The 15,433-nt window shown below is 37.0% G+C and overlaps 1 protein-coding gene across 2 annotated transcripts in view; it reads right to left on the reverse strand.

Moving 5' to 3' along the window:
* The window catches only part of CDH18 (cadherin 18), a 525,645-nt gene that overhangs the window by 362,030 nt on the left and 148,182 nt on the right, over window positions 1–15,433 (reverse strand). The window contains exon 2 of one of the 2 annotated variants that reach the window (XM_054488979.1): window positions 8,419–8,902. In XM_054488979.1, coding sequence (XP_054344954.1) covers window positions 8,419–8,646 — 228 coding nt within the window. In that variant the 5' untranslated portion in view covers window positions 8,647–8,902. Of the gene's footprint in view, window positions 1–8,418; window positions 8,903–15,433 lie in introns of those variants that run through there. The other variant, XM_054488981.1, reaches the window with a different exon arrangement.

The following is a 15,433-nucleotide window of genomic DNA, read 5'->3' on the forward strand; positions in this document are numbered from 1 at the left end:
GGTGTGGTGGCAGGCACCTGTAGTCCCAGCTACGCGGGAGGCTGAGGCAGGAGAATGGCGTGAACCTGGGAGGCGGAGCTTGCAGTGAGCCGAGATCATGCCACTGCACTCCAGCCTGGGCGACAGAGCGAAACTCCGTCTCAAAAAAAAAAAAAATAATAATGAAAAGCATAGAGAAACATCTAATGAATGAGTGAATGACCTCTACAAGGATAACTACAAAACACTGCTGAAAGAAATCAGATATGATGCAAAATAAATGGGAAAACGTTTCATGTTCATGGATTTAAAGAATTATTATCATAAAGTGGCCATACTACTCCCAATCTACAGATTTAACATAAATTGTTTCAAGTCACCAATGTTATTTTTCACAGAATTAGAAAAAAACTACTAGACAATGTATGTGGAACAATAACAACAAAAAAGGCCCAAATAGCCAAAGCAATTCTTAGCAAAAAGAGCAAAGCCCAAGGCATCACATTACTCGACTTCATTCTATGCTATACTATAAGGCCACGGTAACTAAAACAGCATGGTAATGGTACAACAACAGAAACATAGGCTAATGGAACAGAATGCAAAAGACAAAAATAGAGCCACACACTCATAACCATCTGATCTTTGACAAAGTCAACAAAAACAATCAATGGGGAAAGGATTCCCTATTAATAAATGGTGCTGGGATACTTTGCAATCTATATGCACAAGAAGAAAACTGAACCCCTATCTCTTCTCATATATGAAAACTGCCTCAAGATGAAGTAAAGAATTAAATGCAAGACCTCAAACTACACAAATCCTAGAAGAAAACCATAGACATGTCTTTCTTGACATAAGCCTTGGCAAATAATTTATGGCTAAGTACTGAAAAGCAATCACAAAACAAAACAAAAATTGACAAGTAACATCTAGTCATACTAAAGAGCTTCTGCACAACAAAAGAAACTATCAACAGAGTAAAGAGATAAACTACAGAATGGAAGAAAATTTTTGCAAACTGCATCCCACAAAGGTATAATATCTAGAATCTGTAAGGAACATAAAAGAAAAAGCAAAAAACAACCCCATTAAAAATGGGACATAAACAGACACTTCTCAAAAGAAGACATACAAACAGCCAACAAGCATGTTAAAAATATTTATCACCACTAATTATCAGAGAAATGCAAATCAAAACCACAATAAGATACCTTCTCACACTAGTCAGAATGGCTATCATTAAAAAGTTAAAAAATAATAGATGCTAGCAGGATTGTGGAGAAAAGGGAACACATACACTCTTGGTGGGAATGTAAATTAGTTCATCCACTGTGGAAAGCAGGCTAGAGATTTCTCAAAGAACTAGAAATAGAACTACTGTTCAAACCATCCAACCCACTAATGGATATATACCCCCTCCCTCAAAATAAATTGTTCTAACAAAAAGACAAATACACCCATATTTGCAGCACTATTCACAGTAGCAAAGACATGTATTCAATAACTTAGGTGTCCCTCAATGGTAGATTAAATAAAGAAAATGTGATACATATGCATCATGAAATACTACACAGCCATAAAAAAGAACAAAATCATGTCCTTTGCAGCAATGTGGATACAACTGGAAGCCATTATCCCAAGTGAGCTAACACAGAAACAGAAATTCAAATACGTATTCTCACTTGTAAGTGGGAGCTGAACACAAGGTATTCATGGATATAAAGATATGAACATTAGACAGGGGACTACAAGCGGGGGTGAAGTAGAAAGGGGAGGAAGGGTTGAAAAACTACCTATTGATTACTGTGCTTACTACCTGGGTAATGGGTTTGATCACACACCAAACCTCAGCATCACACAATATACACATGTAACAAAAATGCACATGTGCCCTTTGAATCTAAAATAAAGGTAGAAATTTTTTCAAGTCTACTTAATATTATTTTATAATGTAAAATATAACTATAGATACAAAAATTTCAATCGAGTTCAAAGATAATTTGGAACAATCTTACCTAATTCATCTATTAAAAAACATTCTTTTAATACCAGAACTGCATTTTATGAGTATTATTTTATGTCTGTTGGCAAAATGTTTGCTGGCATTTCTGTGACAGGGAGGAATAGAAAAGGTACTTTTCAGCTTTTTGGAGTTATCCCTTCTCACGTTCACGGTGATCACAATAATTCTATTTTTTATACAAGAGTGCTATGAAATTTCTTTTGGTGTTTTTGTCATGACGTCTTAGCACATGCCTATGTCCTGTATGCTATTGCTTAGGTTTTCTTCTAAGATTTTTATGGTTCAGGGTTTTATATTTAAGTCTTTAGTCCATCTTGAGTTAATGTTTGTATAAGGTGTAAGGAAGGGGTCCGGTTTCAGTTTCCTGCATATGTCTGGCCAGTTTTCCCAGCATCATTTACTGAATAGGAGATCTTTTCCCTATTGCTTGTTTTTGTCAGGTTTGTCGAAGATCAGATGGTTGCAGATGTGTGGTGTTATTTCTGAGGTCTCTGTTCTGCTCCATTGCTCTATATGTTTTGGTACCAGCACCCTGCTGTTTTGGTTACTATAGGTTTGTAGTATACTTTGAAGTCAGGTAATGTGATGCCTCTAGCTTTGTTCTTTTTGCTTAGGATTCTCTTGGCTATACAGGGTCTTCTTTGATTCCATATGCAATTTAAAATTTTTTTTTCTAATTTTGTGAAGAATGTCAATGGTAGTTTGATGGGAATAGCATTGAATCTATAAATTACTTTGGGCAATATGGTGATTTTCATGATATTGATTCTTCCTATCCATGAGGATGGAATGTTTTTTCATGTGTTTGTGTCCTCTCTTATTTTCTTGAGCAGCGGTTTGTGGTTCTCCTTGAAGAGGTCCTTCACATCCCTCGTTAGCTGTATTCCTAGGTATTTTATTCCCTTTGTAGCAATCGTGAATGGGAGTTCATTCATGGCTCTCTCCTTGCCTATTGTTGGTGTAAAGGAATGCTTGTGATTTTTGCACATTGATTTTGTATCCTGAGAGTTTGCCGAAGTTGCTTACCAGCTTAAGGAGATTTTGGGCTTACATTATGGGGTTTTCTAAATGTAAAATCATGTCATCTGCAAACAGAGACAACTTCAATTCCACTCTTCCTATTTGAATACCCTTTATTTCTTTCTCTTTCCTGATTGCCCTGGCCAGAACTTCCAATACTATTTTGAATAGGAGTGGTGAGAGAGGGCATCGTTGTCTTATATTAGTTTTCAAAGGAAATACTTCCAGCTTTTGCTCATTCAATATGATATTGGATGTGGGTTTGTCATGAATAGCTCTTATTATTTTGATATATGTTCCATCAATACCTAGTTTATTGAGAGTTTTTAACATGAACAGATGTTAAAATTTTATCAAAGGCCTTTTCTCCATCTATTGAGATAATCATGTCTTTGGTTCTGTTTATGTGATGGATTACATTTATTGATTTGCATATGTTGAACCAGCCTTGCATCCCAGGGATGAAGCTAACTTGATCTGGGTGAGTAAGTTTTTTGATGTGCTGCTGGATTCAGTTTGTCGGTATTTTACTGAGGATTTTCTCATTGGTGTTCATCAGGGATATTGGCCTGAAGATTTTTTTGTTGTTGTTGTGTCTCTTCCTGGTTTTGGTATCAGGATGATGCTGGCTTCATAAAATGAGTTAGGGAGGAGTCCCTCCTTTTCAATTGTTTGGAATAGTTTCAGAAAGAATGGTACCAGCTCCTTTTTGTATTTCTGGTAGAATTCAGCTGTGAATCTATCTGGTCCTGGGATTTTTTTTTTTTTTTTTGATTAGTAGGCTATTAGTTACTGACTTAATTTCAGAGCTTGTTTTTGGTCTATTCAGGGACTTAACTTATTCCTGGCTTAGTCTTAGTAGGGTGTATACATCCAGGAATTTATCCATTTCTTTTAGATTTTCTAGTTTACTTGCAGGGAGGTGTTTATAGTATTCTCTGATGGTAGTTTGTATTTTTGTGGGGACAGTGGTGATATCTCCTTTATCATTTTTTATTATATCCATTTGATTCTTCTCTCTCTTCTTTATTAGTCTAGCTAACAGTCTATTTATTTTGTTAATTTTTTCAAAAAAAAAAAAACAGCTCCTGGATTCATTGATTTTTTTTTGGAGGGTTTTCATGCCCCTATCTCCTTCAGTTCTTCTCTGATCTTAGTTATTTCTTGTCTTCTGCTAGCTTCTGGATTAGTTTGTTTTTGCCTCTTTAGTTCTTTAAATTGTGATCTTAGGGTGTCGATTTGAGATCTTTCTAGCTTTCTGATATGTGCATTTAGTGCTATAAATTTCCCTCTTAACACTGCTTTAGTTGTGTCCCAGAGATTCTGGTGTGTTGTCTCATGGGTCTCATTGGTTTCAAATAACTTCTTGATTTCTGCCTTAATTTCATTATTTACACAGGAGTCATTCAGGAGCAGGTTGCATGAAATTGAAATTGCATGATTTTGAGTGAGTTTTTTAATTCTGAGTTCTAATTTGATTGCAGTAGATGCTGGCAAGGCCCTAGAGAAACAGGAACATGTTTACACTGTTGAAGGGAATGTAAATTGGTTCAACCATTGTGGAAAACAGTGTGGGAATTCCTCAAGGATCTAGAATTAGAAATACCAGTTGACCCAGCAATCTCATTACTGGATATATACCCAAAGGACTATAAATCATTCTACTATAAAGACACATGCACATGTATGTTAATTGCAGCACTATTTAAAATAGCAAAGACATGGAACCAACCGAAATGCCTATCAATAATAGGCTAAATTAAGAAAATGTGGTACATATACACCATGGAATAGTATGCAGCCATAAAAAGGAATGAGATCATGTCCTTTGCAGGGACATGGATGAAGCTGAAAGCCATCATCCTCAGCAAACTAACACAGGAACAGAAAACCAAATACCACATGTTCTCACTCATAAGGGGGAGTTGAACACTGAGAACAGATGGACACAGAGAGGGGAAAAAACACACACCAGGGCCTGTTGGGGGGTGGGGGTGAGGGGAGGGAACTTAGAAGACAGGTCAATAGGTGCAGCAAACCACCATGGCACAACCCTGCACGTTCTGCACATGTATCCCATTTTTTCATTTGTTTGTTTCTTTGTTTTTTCTTAGAAGAAATAAAGAAAAAAAAGAGTACTATGAAAATAATTGATTCACTATGAATGCATTTATAAATGTGAGGTTAAATTAATTTTCTAAGTCCAAGTTAAAATAATGGCACAGAAGGGAATTATTTTAAGCATATAGTAATTGCTGAGCTTTGCAGTTTTTAGTTTTTAATTTTTAGTTAAGCATTTATGTTACAGGGGGTGTGTGGGAGAAAAAAAATCTGTACAATTAAGTTAGAATTGCCCATAAAGGCAAATTAGAATAAAGTAGACAGACTATGAGTGAGGTGTCCCTGGGTCAGATGAGGAATAAGAGGACACACTTTCATGTTTGACCTTTTATACCTGTGCATTTGTCCATCCATACTACAAACAGAATAGACAACAGTTTCACAGAACCTCCACAAACCTGAACAGCATCACAAACCTCCATCGCCTCCTGATATGTGAGGAGCTCTGAACCATATGTTCATTGGCACCATATGTTCATTCAATTCCAGAAAGATTGTTTAGAACTGATCTTCCTATTGAGGCTTCATCTTTTACTAAAACTATGCGAGCCTGAAAAACAAGTTGTCTGAATTTCCCTCCCTTTTCCAGAAAGTTTTGTTTCTGTTTCTTAGTTAGATTAAAATTTTAAGAAATATGCATCATAAAATATTTTTAATAATAAAATAGTTTTCCTCTTGGTTTATTCCAAAAAGGGCAATTTTAATGATTTTTTCTTGTGCTAATTTCAAGGATGGAAAGGATATAGAAAAAGGATTTTGATCGAACTAATTTACACTCCCACCAACAGTGGAAAAGTGTTCCTATTTCTCCACATCCTCTCCAGCATCTGTTGTTTCCTGACTTTTTAATGACTGCCATTCTACCTGGTGTTAGATGGTATTTCACTGTTTTTTATTTGCATTTCTCTAATGTCCAGTGATGATGTGCGTTTCTTCACATGTTTGTTGGCTGCATAAATTTCTTCTTTTGAGAACTGTCTGTTCATATCCTTTGCCTACTTTTTGAAGGGCGTGTTTGTTTTTTTCTGGCAAATTTGTTTAAGTTCTTTGTAGATTCTGGATATTAACCCTTTGTCAGATGGATAGATGGCAAACATTTTCTCCCATTCTGTAGGTTGCCTGTTCACGCTGATGATAGCTTCTTTTGCTGTGCAGAGGCTCTTTAGTTTAATTAGATTTCATTTATCAATTTTGGCTTTTATTGCCATTGCTTTTGGTGTTCTAGTCATGAAGTCTTTGCCCATGCCTACATCCTGAATGTTATTGCATAGGAGTTCTTCCAGAGTTTTTTATGGTTATAGGTCTTAGGTTTAAGTCTTTAATCCATCTTGAGTTAATTTTTGTATAAGGTGTAAGGCGATTCCTCAAGGATCTAGAACCAGAAATACCATTTAACCCAGCAATCCCATTACTGGGTATATACCCAAAGGATTATAAATCATTCTACTATAAAGACACTTGCACACCTATGTTTATTGTAGCACTGTTCACAATAGCAAAGACTTGGAACCATCCCAAATGCCCATCAATGATAAACTGGATAAAAAAATGTGACACATTTATACCAGGGAATACTATGCAGCCATAAAAAAGGATGAGTTCATGTCCTTTGCAAGGACATGGATGAAGCTGGAAACCATCATTCGCAGCAAACTAACACAGACACAGAAAACCAAACACCACATGTTCTCACTCGTAAGTGGGGGTTGAACAATGAGAACACATGGACACAGAGTGGGAAAAAACACACACCAGGGCCTGTCTGGGGTCAGGGGCTAGGGGAGGAATAGCATTAGGAGAAATACCTAATGTAGATGACGGGTTGATGGGTGCAGCAAACCACCATGGCACGTGTATACCTACGTAACAAACCTGCATGTTCTGCACATGTGTCTCAGAACTTAAAGGTATAATTTTTTTTTAAAAAAAAGGATTTTGAAGTTCATAACCCAGATAAATTTCTACTAATCTAATATATTATGCTTTGATGTTATTACATTTTTAAAAATTTATTTTATGAAATACTTGGTAGGGAAAAAAGCATACAATGAAGACAATTCTTCTGTCTCATTTTAATATGCATATGAGAATATGATACAATTGTTTTAGATCTTTTTTTATTTTCTATATTCTGACTCCACAGCTCCTGCCTTGTATAGAAAATGCAGCTGTAACCCAGTCCCTGTTGGACAAGGGGTGGAACAGATGGCTTGTGATCCTGTACTGCCTACACATTAGGGAAGCACCACGGCTTAGATGGAATACTATTTTTTTTAGTACTAACAGTGCTAAAGTGAGAATAAATCATCAATCAGGGGGATAGAAGCCACTGAGCCTGCAGTCACGGATATTCTACTGCTGTGCTTGCTGTTTCTCCCATAGGTTCTGAACAAACAGAAGTGTGGCTACTTCCAAAGACCAGTAATTAATCAGAAGAAGGCCTCTCCAATTCCCACTTCGTTCTCAATCCTAGAGCCTAGATGATACATGCTTAAACTCTCCCATGTTACTGACCACAAAATTTCCTGAACAGTTTGATCAGCCATTGAGTTTTCTTGTCTGCATTTTTGAGAGAAAGGGAACTTGACCTGAAATTACTGATCATTTTGTTAACTTCATTCTATTGTGATTTTTTTCAAAGCCTGTATATCCAGTGCATACTTAATCTATATTAAAAGATTTCAATGTTTTTATAAAAATTAACTTTGGGGTTGGAAAAATATTCATATGATTTTAAAGGCTAACTTAAGAGTACATCTCTAAAAATTAATAGAGAATATTAGATATTTTCTAATATTTAATTATGATATTAGAAAATACGTGTGATGTTTTCATGATAGAGTGTCTTCTTTTTAGCCACATGTGCAGGAGCAATATATGAAAATAGCAGTAAATATCAGTGTGCCAATAAGTGATATGTGAATTCCAATATACCTTCAAGGTAATAAGAAAAAATTATTTACTTAATTGTGTGTTCCATTAAGTCTTTCCAATTTACAAGAAAGAACAGAAAAAGTAATATGCTTGTTATGAATATGCAGTCTTGTATGTATGGGCCAATGTTTAGAGAGGTATAATATGATGAATAATGTTTTCTTTTTACAATTATTATTTTGAGCTCTCTAGTATAAGTAGTAGTTTCTATAGCATAATTCGCTCTACAGCATAATTTGCTTCATTTGTCTATCTCTTCAAATATTTCTCCAACATGAGCTCATCTTACCCCACAATTTCTCAGGATAGAAAAAACAGCAAAATAAACAAAAATTTACCTTTCCAACATACTGAGGATCTGGTCCCATATGTTCTTCTAAAACAAAGAACTGATTCCATACCCATCCCCTTTTGGGACGATGATGGACTTCGGTTTCACCTTCAATGTGTTTGGTTTGGTTTCTCATCACCTTGATGGAGCTGTGGTGAGCAGTTCCATAACACCTCTGCACAAAACAGAGACACACTAGGACTGGACAGATGCAAGATGTGCTCGTAATTTTCATTGTAAGATAACTTTCCAGTTCACAGTTTTCCTTCCTTTCCTTGTCAGCTACAAATGCTTAGTCAGCATTCAAGAGAGAAGCCAGAGCATCTTTAGGAAGGACAGTCCAAAGTAAATTGTTTAGCGTGTCCATGATTTAACTGTCCATCAGGGAAAGGTCAGATCATATTTACATTCTGAACCACTTGGAAAATCAAAGCTGTAGTTGTCTGATTCCAACTCTTCACAGTAGTGGAACACAAGCAACCATTTTCAACCTAATGGAAAGAGAAAATTATATGTGTTACAAAACACGGTTTTTTAAACTATTTGCTCTGAATACAAATGATACTATTTTGCAATGTGATACTGATAGGCAAAGAACATATGCAAAATCTTTAGGACACATCCACAAACTTATATACCTATATGTCTACATGCATTTTTACATGAACCTTCCTGTTTGTACCATTAATTCTCAATTACAAATATATGTATAATTCTTGTTTTTGTTAGATATAATACAAATTTGTTATATATACTACACATTAATTACCTACTGTTTAAGACTCATCAAACTTTGACAAAATATCCCAAGGTCTGAAAAATTGTCACAGACCATAACAGCAATCAAATAGTTACTTAAAGTGCTCAGTAAGTAAAATGGAAGAAAATAAAAGATCAAAGAAAAAGGTGGCTGAAAAAAAAATGAATGCAACTTAAAATCACTCCAGGTTTGGGGAACAGATTGGCAGAGTTGAGTGTGAGTGACAATGTCAATTGGCTGAATTATAGATTGTGTACATTTTGATAGGTCCTGCCTATCTACCTGGGGTATGGACTTCATACACAGACAAGGCAGATTTTCAAGTTTGGGAATTACATTACTAGGCTTGATTTCTAGTACACATAATTCTAGCAATTATCTAAAGACAGGATTAAAGAAAGAAAAAAAATAGCAGTAAGTAAACAGAGGAAAAATGTTTCGATTTTTAAAATAAAAAAAAGTTGAAGGCTGGGTGGGGTGGCTCACGCCTGTAATCCCAGCACTTTGGGAGGTCGAGGCGGGCAGATCACGAGGCCAGGAGATGAAGACCATCCTGGCTAGTACAGTGAAATCCGTCTCTAGTAAAAATACAAAAAAAAAAAAAAAATTAGCCAGGCCTGGTGGCGGTCACCTGTAGTCCCAACTACTCAGGAGGCTGAGGCAGGAAAATGGCGTGAACCCAGGAGGTGGAGCTTGCAGTGAGCCGAGATCTGAGATCGTGCCACTGCACTCCAGCCTGGGAGACAGAGTGGGACTCCGTCTCAAAAAAAAAAAAAAACAGAAAAGAAAAGAAAAAAAACACGTTGAAGACATGGGTGTAGGTTATACTGTGATTGGGCAACAAAGTAAAACATGAAAAACATTTCTGAAAAACTAATGACAGGATATGGGAGAGACAAGAATGACTGAAATTTGGGCTGGGTGCGGTAGCTCAAGACTGTAATCCAAGCACTTTGGAAGGCTGAGGCAGGCAGATCACTTGAGGTCAGGAGTTTGAGGCCAGCCTGGCCAACATGGTGAAATCCCGTCACTACTAAAAATACAAAACTAGGTGGGCATGGTGGTGCACACCTGTAATCCCAGCTACTCGAGAGGCTGAGGCAGGAGGATCGCTTGAACCCCAGGAGGTGGGTGTTGCAGTGAGCAGAGATCATGCCATTGTACTCCAGCCTGGGCAACAAGAATGAAATTCCGTCTCAAAAAATACAATAAAATAAAAAGAATGACTGAAATTATAAGCTTATTTAAAGAATATAAATTTTGCATCAAGTTTTGCTGTAGTATTATATATGCATGCTTGAGTATATGTTTAGGAAGATTACATTGATTCAAGAATATGGCTATTTCATTTAGTAAAAAGTACTAAATAAATCACTTTCTCATTGCATGCAATTCATCCCTGCAAATCAGCACAAACTGAAATGTAGATCTGAATAAATAACAAATTGACATGACAGTATAATTAACTTATAATACTGAATACAAATAATCGGTTACAGCATGATTCTCTTACACAGTTGAGGAAAGATGCTGCACAGATTTGGTCACAAAGGAAAAAAGTCACATGAAACTCAAGAGCAGGGCATTTTTCTCTGAGTATTTCTCTCCTTAAATGAGGGTTAGTAATAGTGCTTACTTCACCATTGTGCAACAATTGTGTGGGATTAGAATAATTGGAATTTCGTTTTTATCATTTGACAAATATAGAATTTATGTTTTCGAATGTTTTCTGAAAGCAAAGGTATCCTTCCCTCTGGTTTAAATCAAAACAACTTCAAAACTCTCCTAAAACATGAGAGAGCAATACTATTCTAGCTCCAAAATGGCAAGAGCATTGGAAAGAGAGTCAGAAATCACAGGTTTTATTTTTTGATAATTTACTTACTATATGAATTTATGTGAACCATCTCATTATTTTCAGTCTCACTCTCCTCATTTATTAAAATTTGTGACTAGAATAACTGTATTTAATATTCTTTCCAACATTTGTAATAAAGTATTCGAATAAATTTATGTTAAACTTTTTATTTCCCAAGAGGTTCTTAATTTTCAAATCATGAATTTCAAAAAAAAAGGAAACTTTATCTAGCTTTTCTTCTTAGAGGCCAAGTTGTTGAAGACATAGAAGGTGTTGTTATTTTAATACTTTCACACCATTTGGTGTGATTTTCAAATAAAATTAACATCTTTGCCCGTCATGCTAAGTTGTTTAACAAAGCATAATTTATGAGTACAAGGTGAAGAAAGTGGCTTTTGTAATGCATTACAGATATGTAAAATGAGTGTTTTCTTTACAATACTGATTGTGAGTCATTCCAAAAATATATAAATGCATTTTGATCTACATATGCTTTATATGTTTGTGAATCTCAATTATGACAATTATGAAAAGAGATAGATATATACTGTGCTATGGAATAAAAGAACAAATGTAAACATCACTACAGTGCTTATGGAGATAATTTTATTTACTGTATAATAAGAGGACATAACTTCAAATATAAAATTTTTCTGCATTACTGCAAGAAATCTGTCTCTGCATAGGTTAGAAAAAATTGAAAGGCAAATAATAAGAAAATAAACCAGTGATTGAGACCAATACAATAGAAATGTGTGGTAGGCATTTTCCATTTAATGACTGAGCAGTGTTCAAAGACCCTTCTGCTTTCATGGAACATTCCAATATGTGAATTTTGATAAACCGAGCCCTAACTTTCACCACTAGTCACTTAGGCACTGATACTGTCTGGCTCTGTGTCCCCACCTAACTCTCATCTTGAATTGTAATCTGAATTGTAATCCACATTTTGGGAAAGGGACCTCATGGGAGGTGACTGGATCATGGGGGCTGTTCCCCCATGTTGTTCTCTTGATAGTGAGTAAGTTATCACAAGATCTGACGGTTTTATAAGGGGCTCTTCTCCCTTCACTCTGCACTTCTCTCTCCTGTTGCCTTGTGAAGAAGAACATGTTTGCTTCCCATTTGCCATGATTATAAGTTTCCTGAGGGCTCCCCAGCCATGTGGAACTGTGAGTCAATTAAACCTCTTTGCTTTATAAATTACCCAGGCTTGGGTATTTCTTTATAGCAGCATGAAAATAAACTAATACAATACATTTTACCAGTAGAGTGGGGTGCTGCTATAAAGATACCCAAAAATGTGGAAGTGACTTTGGAACTAGATTAACAGGAAGAAGTAGGAACAGTTTGGAGGACTCAGAAGAAAATAGGAAGATGTGGGAAAATTTGGAACTTCCTAGACACTTGTTGAATGGTTTTGACCCAAATACTGATAATGGATAATGATGTGGACAACGAAGTCCAGGCTAAGGCAGTCTCAGATAGACATGAGGAATTTTTTAGAAACTGGAGAAAAGGTCACTCTTGCTATGTTTCAGCAAAGAGACTGGTGCCATTTTGTCCATGTACTAGAGATCTGTGGAACTTTGAACTTGAGAGAGATGGTCTGGCATTGGAACTTATGTTTAAAAGCGAAGCAGAGCATAAAAGTTTGGAAAATTTGCAGCCTGATCGTGTGATAGAAAAGAAAAACTAATTTTATGGAAAGAAATTCAAGCCAGCTTGTGAAATTTGCATAAGTAACAAGGAGCCAAATGTAATTCACCAAGACAATGGAGAAAATGTCTCCAGGGCATGTCAGAGACCTTCATGTCATCCCCTCCCATCAAAGGCCCAGAGTCCTAGGAGGGAAAAAAATGGTTTCCTGGGCCAGGCCCAGTGCCTTGCTGCTTTGTGCAGTCTGAAGAGTTGGTACCCTGCGTCTCAGCCATGGGTAAAAGAGACCACGGTACAGCTCAGCTTGTTGTTTCAGAGGGTGCAAGCACCAAGCCTTCTATCAAGTTCTTGGAAGCATCAAGTGGCTTCTACCTGGTGTTGGGCTTGCGGGTGCACAGAAGTGAAGAATTGAGGTTTGGGAATCTCCACCTAGATTTCAGAGGATGTATAGAAACACCTGGATGTCTAGCAGTAGTTTGTTGCAGGGGTGGAGCCCTCATAGAGAAACTCTGTTAGAGCAGTGCAGAAGGGAAATGTGAGGTCGGACCCCCGAAATAGAGTTGCCACTGGGGCACTGCCTAGTGAAGCTGTGAGATGAGAGCCACCATCTTCCAGAAACCAGAATGGTAGATCCACCAACAGCTTGCACTGTGCAACAGAAAAGCTGAAGACACTCAATGCCAGCTGTGAAAGCAGTCAGAGCAGGTACTTGTATCCTAAAAAGCCACAGGGGTGGAGCTGCCCTAGGCCACGGGAGCCCACCCTTTGCATCAGCGTGCCCTGCATGTGAGACACGGAGTCAAAGGAGATTATTTTGGAGCTTTAAGATTTAATGACTGTCCCGCTAGATTTTGGACCTGCATTTTGTTTTGGCCAATTTCTCCCATTGGAGAAGAATTCTAAGATTGATGCTTATTCAAAACTATTCCCATTTCAGAGAGCATTTATCCAATGACTCTATCCCCATTGTATCTATGAAAGAACTAACTTGCTTTTGATTTTACAGGCTTCTAGGTGGAAGTGACTTGCCTTGTCTCAGATGAGACTTTGGACTTCGACTTTTGAGTTAATTCTGGGAAGAATTAAGATTTTTGAGGGACTGTAAGGAAGGTACAATTGTGCTTTGAAATGTGAAAAGGACAAGATGTGTGAGGGGTCAGGAGTGGAATAATATGGTCTGGCTCTGTGTCCTCACCCAAATCTCATCTTGAATTATAATCCGAACTGTAATCCCCATTTTGGGGGAGGGACCTCATAGGAGGTGACTGGATCCTGGGGACTAGTCACCCATGCTCTTCTCATGATAATGAGTTGTCATGAGATCTGATGACTTTATAAGGGGCTCTTTCCCCTTTGTTCTGCAATTCTCTCTCCTGTAGACTTGTGAAAAAGGGCATGTTTATTTCTCCTTCCACCGATATTGTAAGTTTCCTGAGGCCTCCTTAGCTTTGTGTAACTGTGAGTCGATTAAATCTCTCTCTTTTATAAATTACCCAGTCTTGAGTATTTCTTTATAGCAGTGTGAAAATGGACTAATACAGGCACCAAATACTTTCTTTCTACATCCTTTCATTAGAAATTTCATCAATGACATAGACACGTAAATGATATGCTCAAACGATGGAAAGATGTAGGAACAGTTGAGAAATTTTCCACAGCAGCGGCAATTATTTCAAGACCCAAGTATAGTGGTGGTGGGTTCTGCAGATATGACAGACAGAATCCAGTGGCATAAATCAAAAGGGTTCTAGCTACATTGTTCTAGTGACAAGTACTTGATATGCTTTCTAGCTGTCTAAATTCCATTGTTTCCTACTTCTCCCTAAACCTGATTTGTAAACACCCTCATCAATTTAATGGCTATCCAATACAATTCAAACAAATTTATTTGCTGCTTTTTATGCCCAGAGTTGACTTCTGGTGTTTGAAGAAAAGAACCTTCTCTAATGAAAAGCATTACTATTATAATAATCCAAAAAATAAGTTTCCAAATAATGCATTATGTGAAATAATGTATAATATAGACCTCTGCTTTCTGCTAAGTAATGAATCTAAACGATTCAACACTGCTTCCTGAGACTCATTGCTTTCCTCTGTAACTATTCTCTTTCATTAGTAAAGTTAATAAAACTGTACTGCAAGATAGAGATGTGACCTCAACTGTTCATTTACTGGAACACTGTCACACTTGTATTAGCACTTCATTCTCTGAGTTTCACATTTCTCATTTACAAATCAAGGGCTTTCGGCTGGGTGCAGTGGTTCACGCCTGTAATCCCGGCACTTTGGAAAGGTAAGCCAAGCAGATCACTTGAGGTAAGGAGTTCAAGACCAGCCTGGACAACATGGTGAAACCCCATCTCTACTAAAAACACAAAAATTAGCTGGGCATGGTGACGCATGCCTGTAAGCCCAGATATTCTGGAGGCTGAGGCAGGAGAATCCCTTGAACTTGGGGGGTAGAGGTTGCAGTGAGCCAAGATCGCTTCCCTGCACTCCAGCCTGGGGGACAGAGCAAGACTCTGTCTCTAAATAAACAAATAAATAGATAAATAAGTAAATCAAGGTTTTTCACTGAATTATGTTTAAAAATGTTCACTTTCCTAAATCTTTGTATTTAGTATTTAATAATTGTATCACTTTCAAATGACTTTCTTTAGTGTGCTGAGTTACTCAAATCACTAAAGATTATATCCTTAGCTATACATAGCTCTTCAGTACAGGCATTCCTTCAGAGATTTCTGA

This window comes from Pongo pygmaeus, chromosome 4, assembly GCF_028885625.2.
Source record: "Pongo pygmaeus isolate AG05252 chromosome 4, NHGRI_mPonPyg2-v2.0_pri, whole genome shotgun sequence".
NCBI classification, from domain to species: Eukaryota; Metazoa; Chordata; class Mammalia; order Primates; family Hominidae; genus Pongo; species Pongo pygmaeus.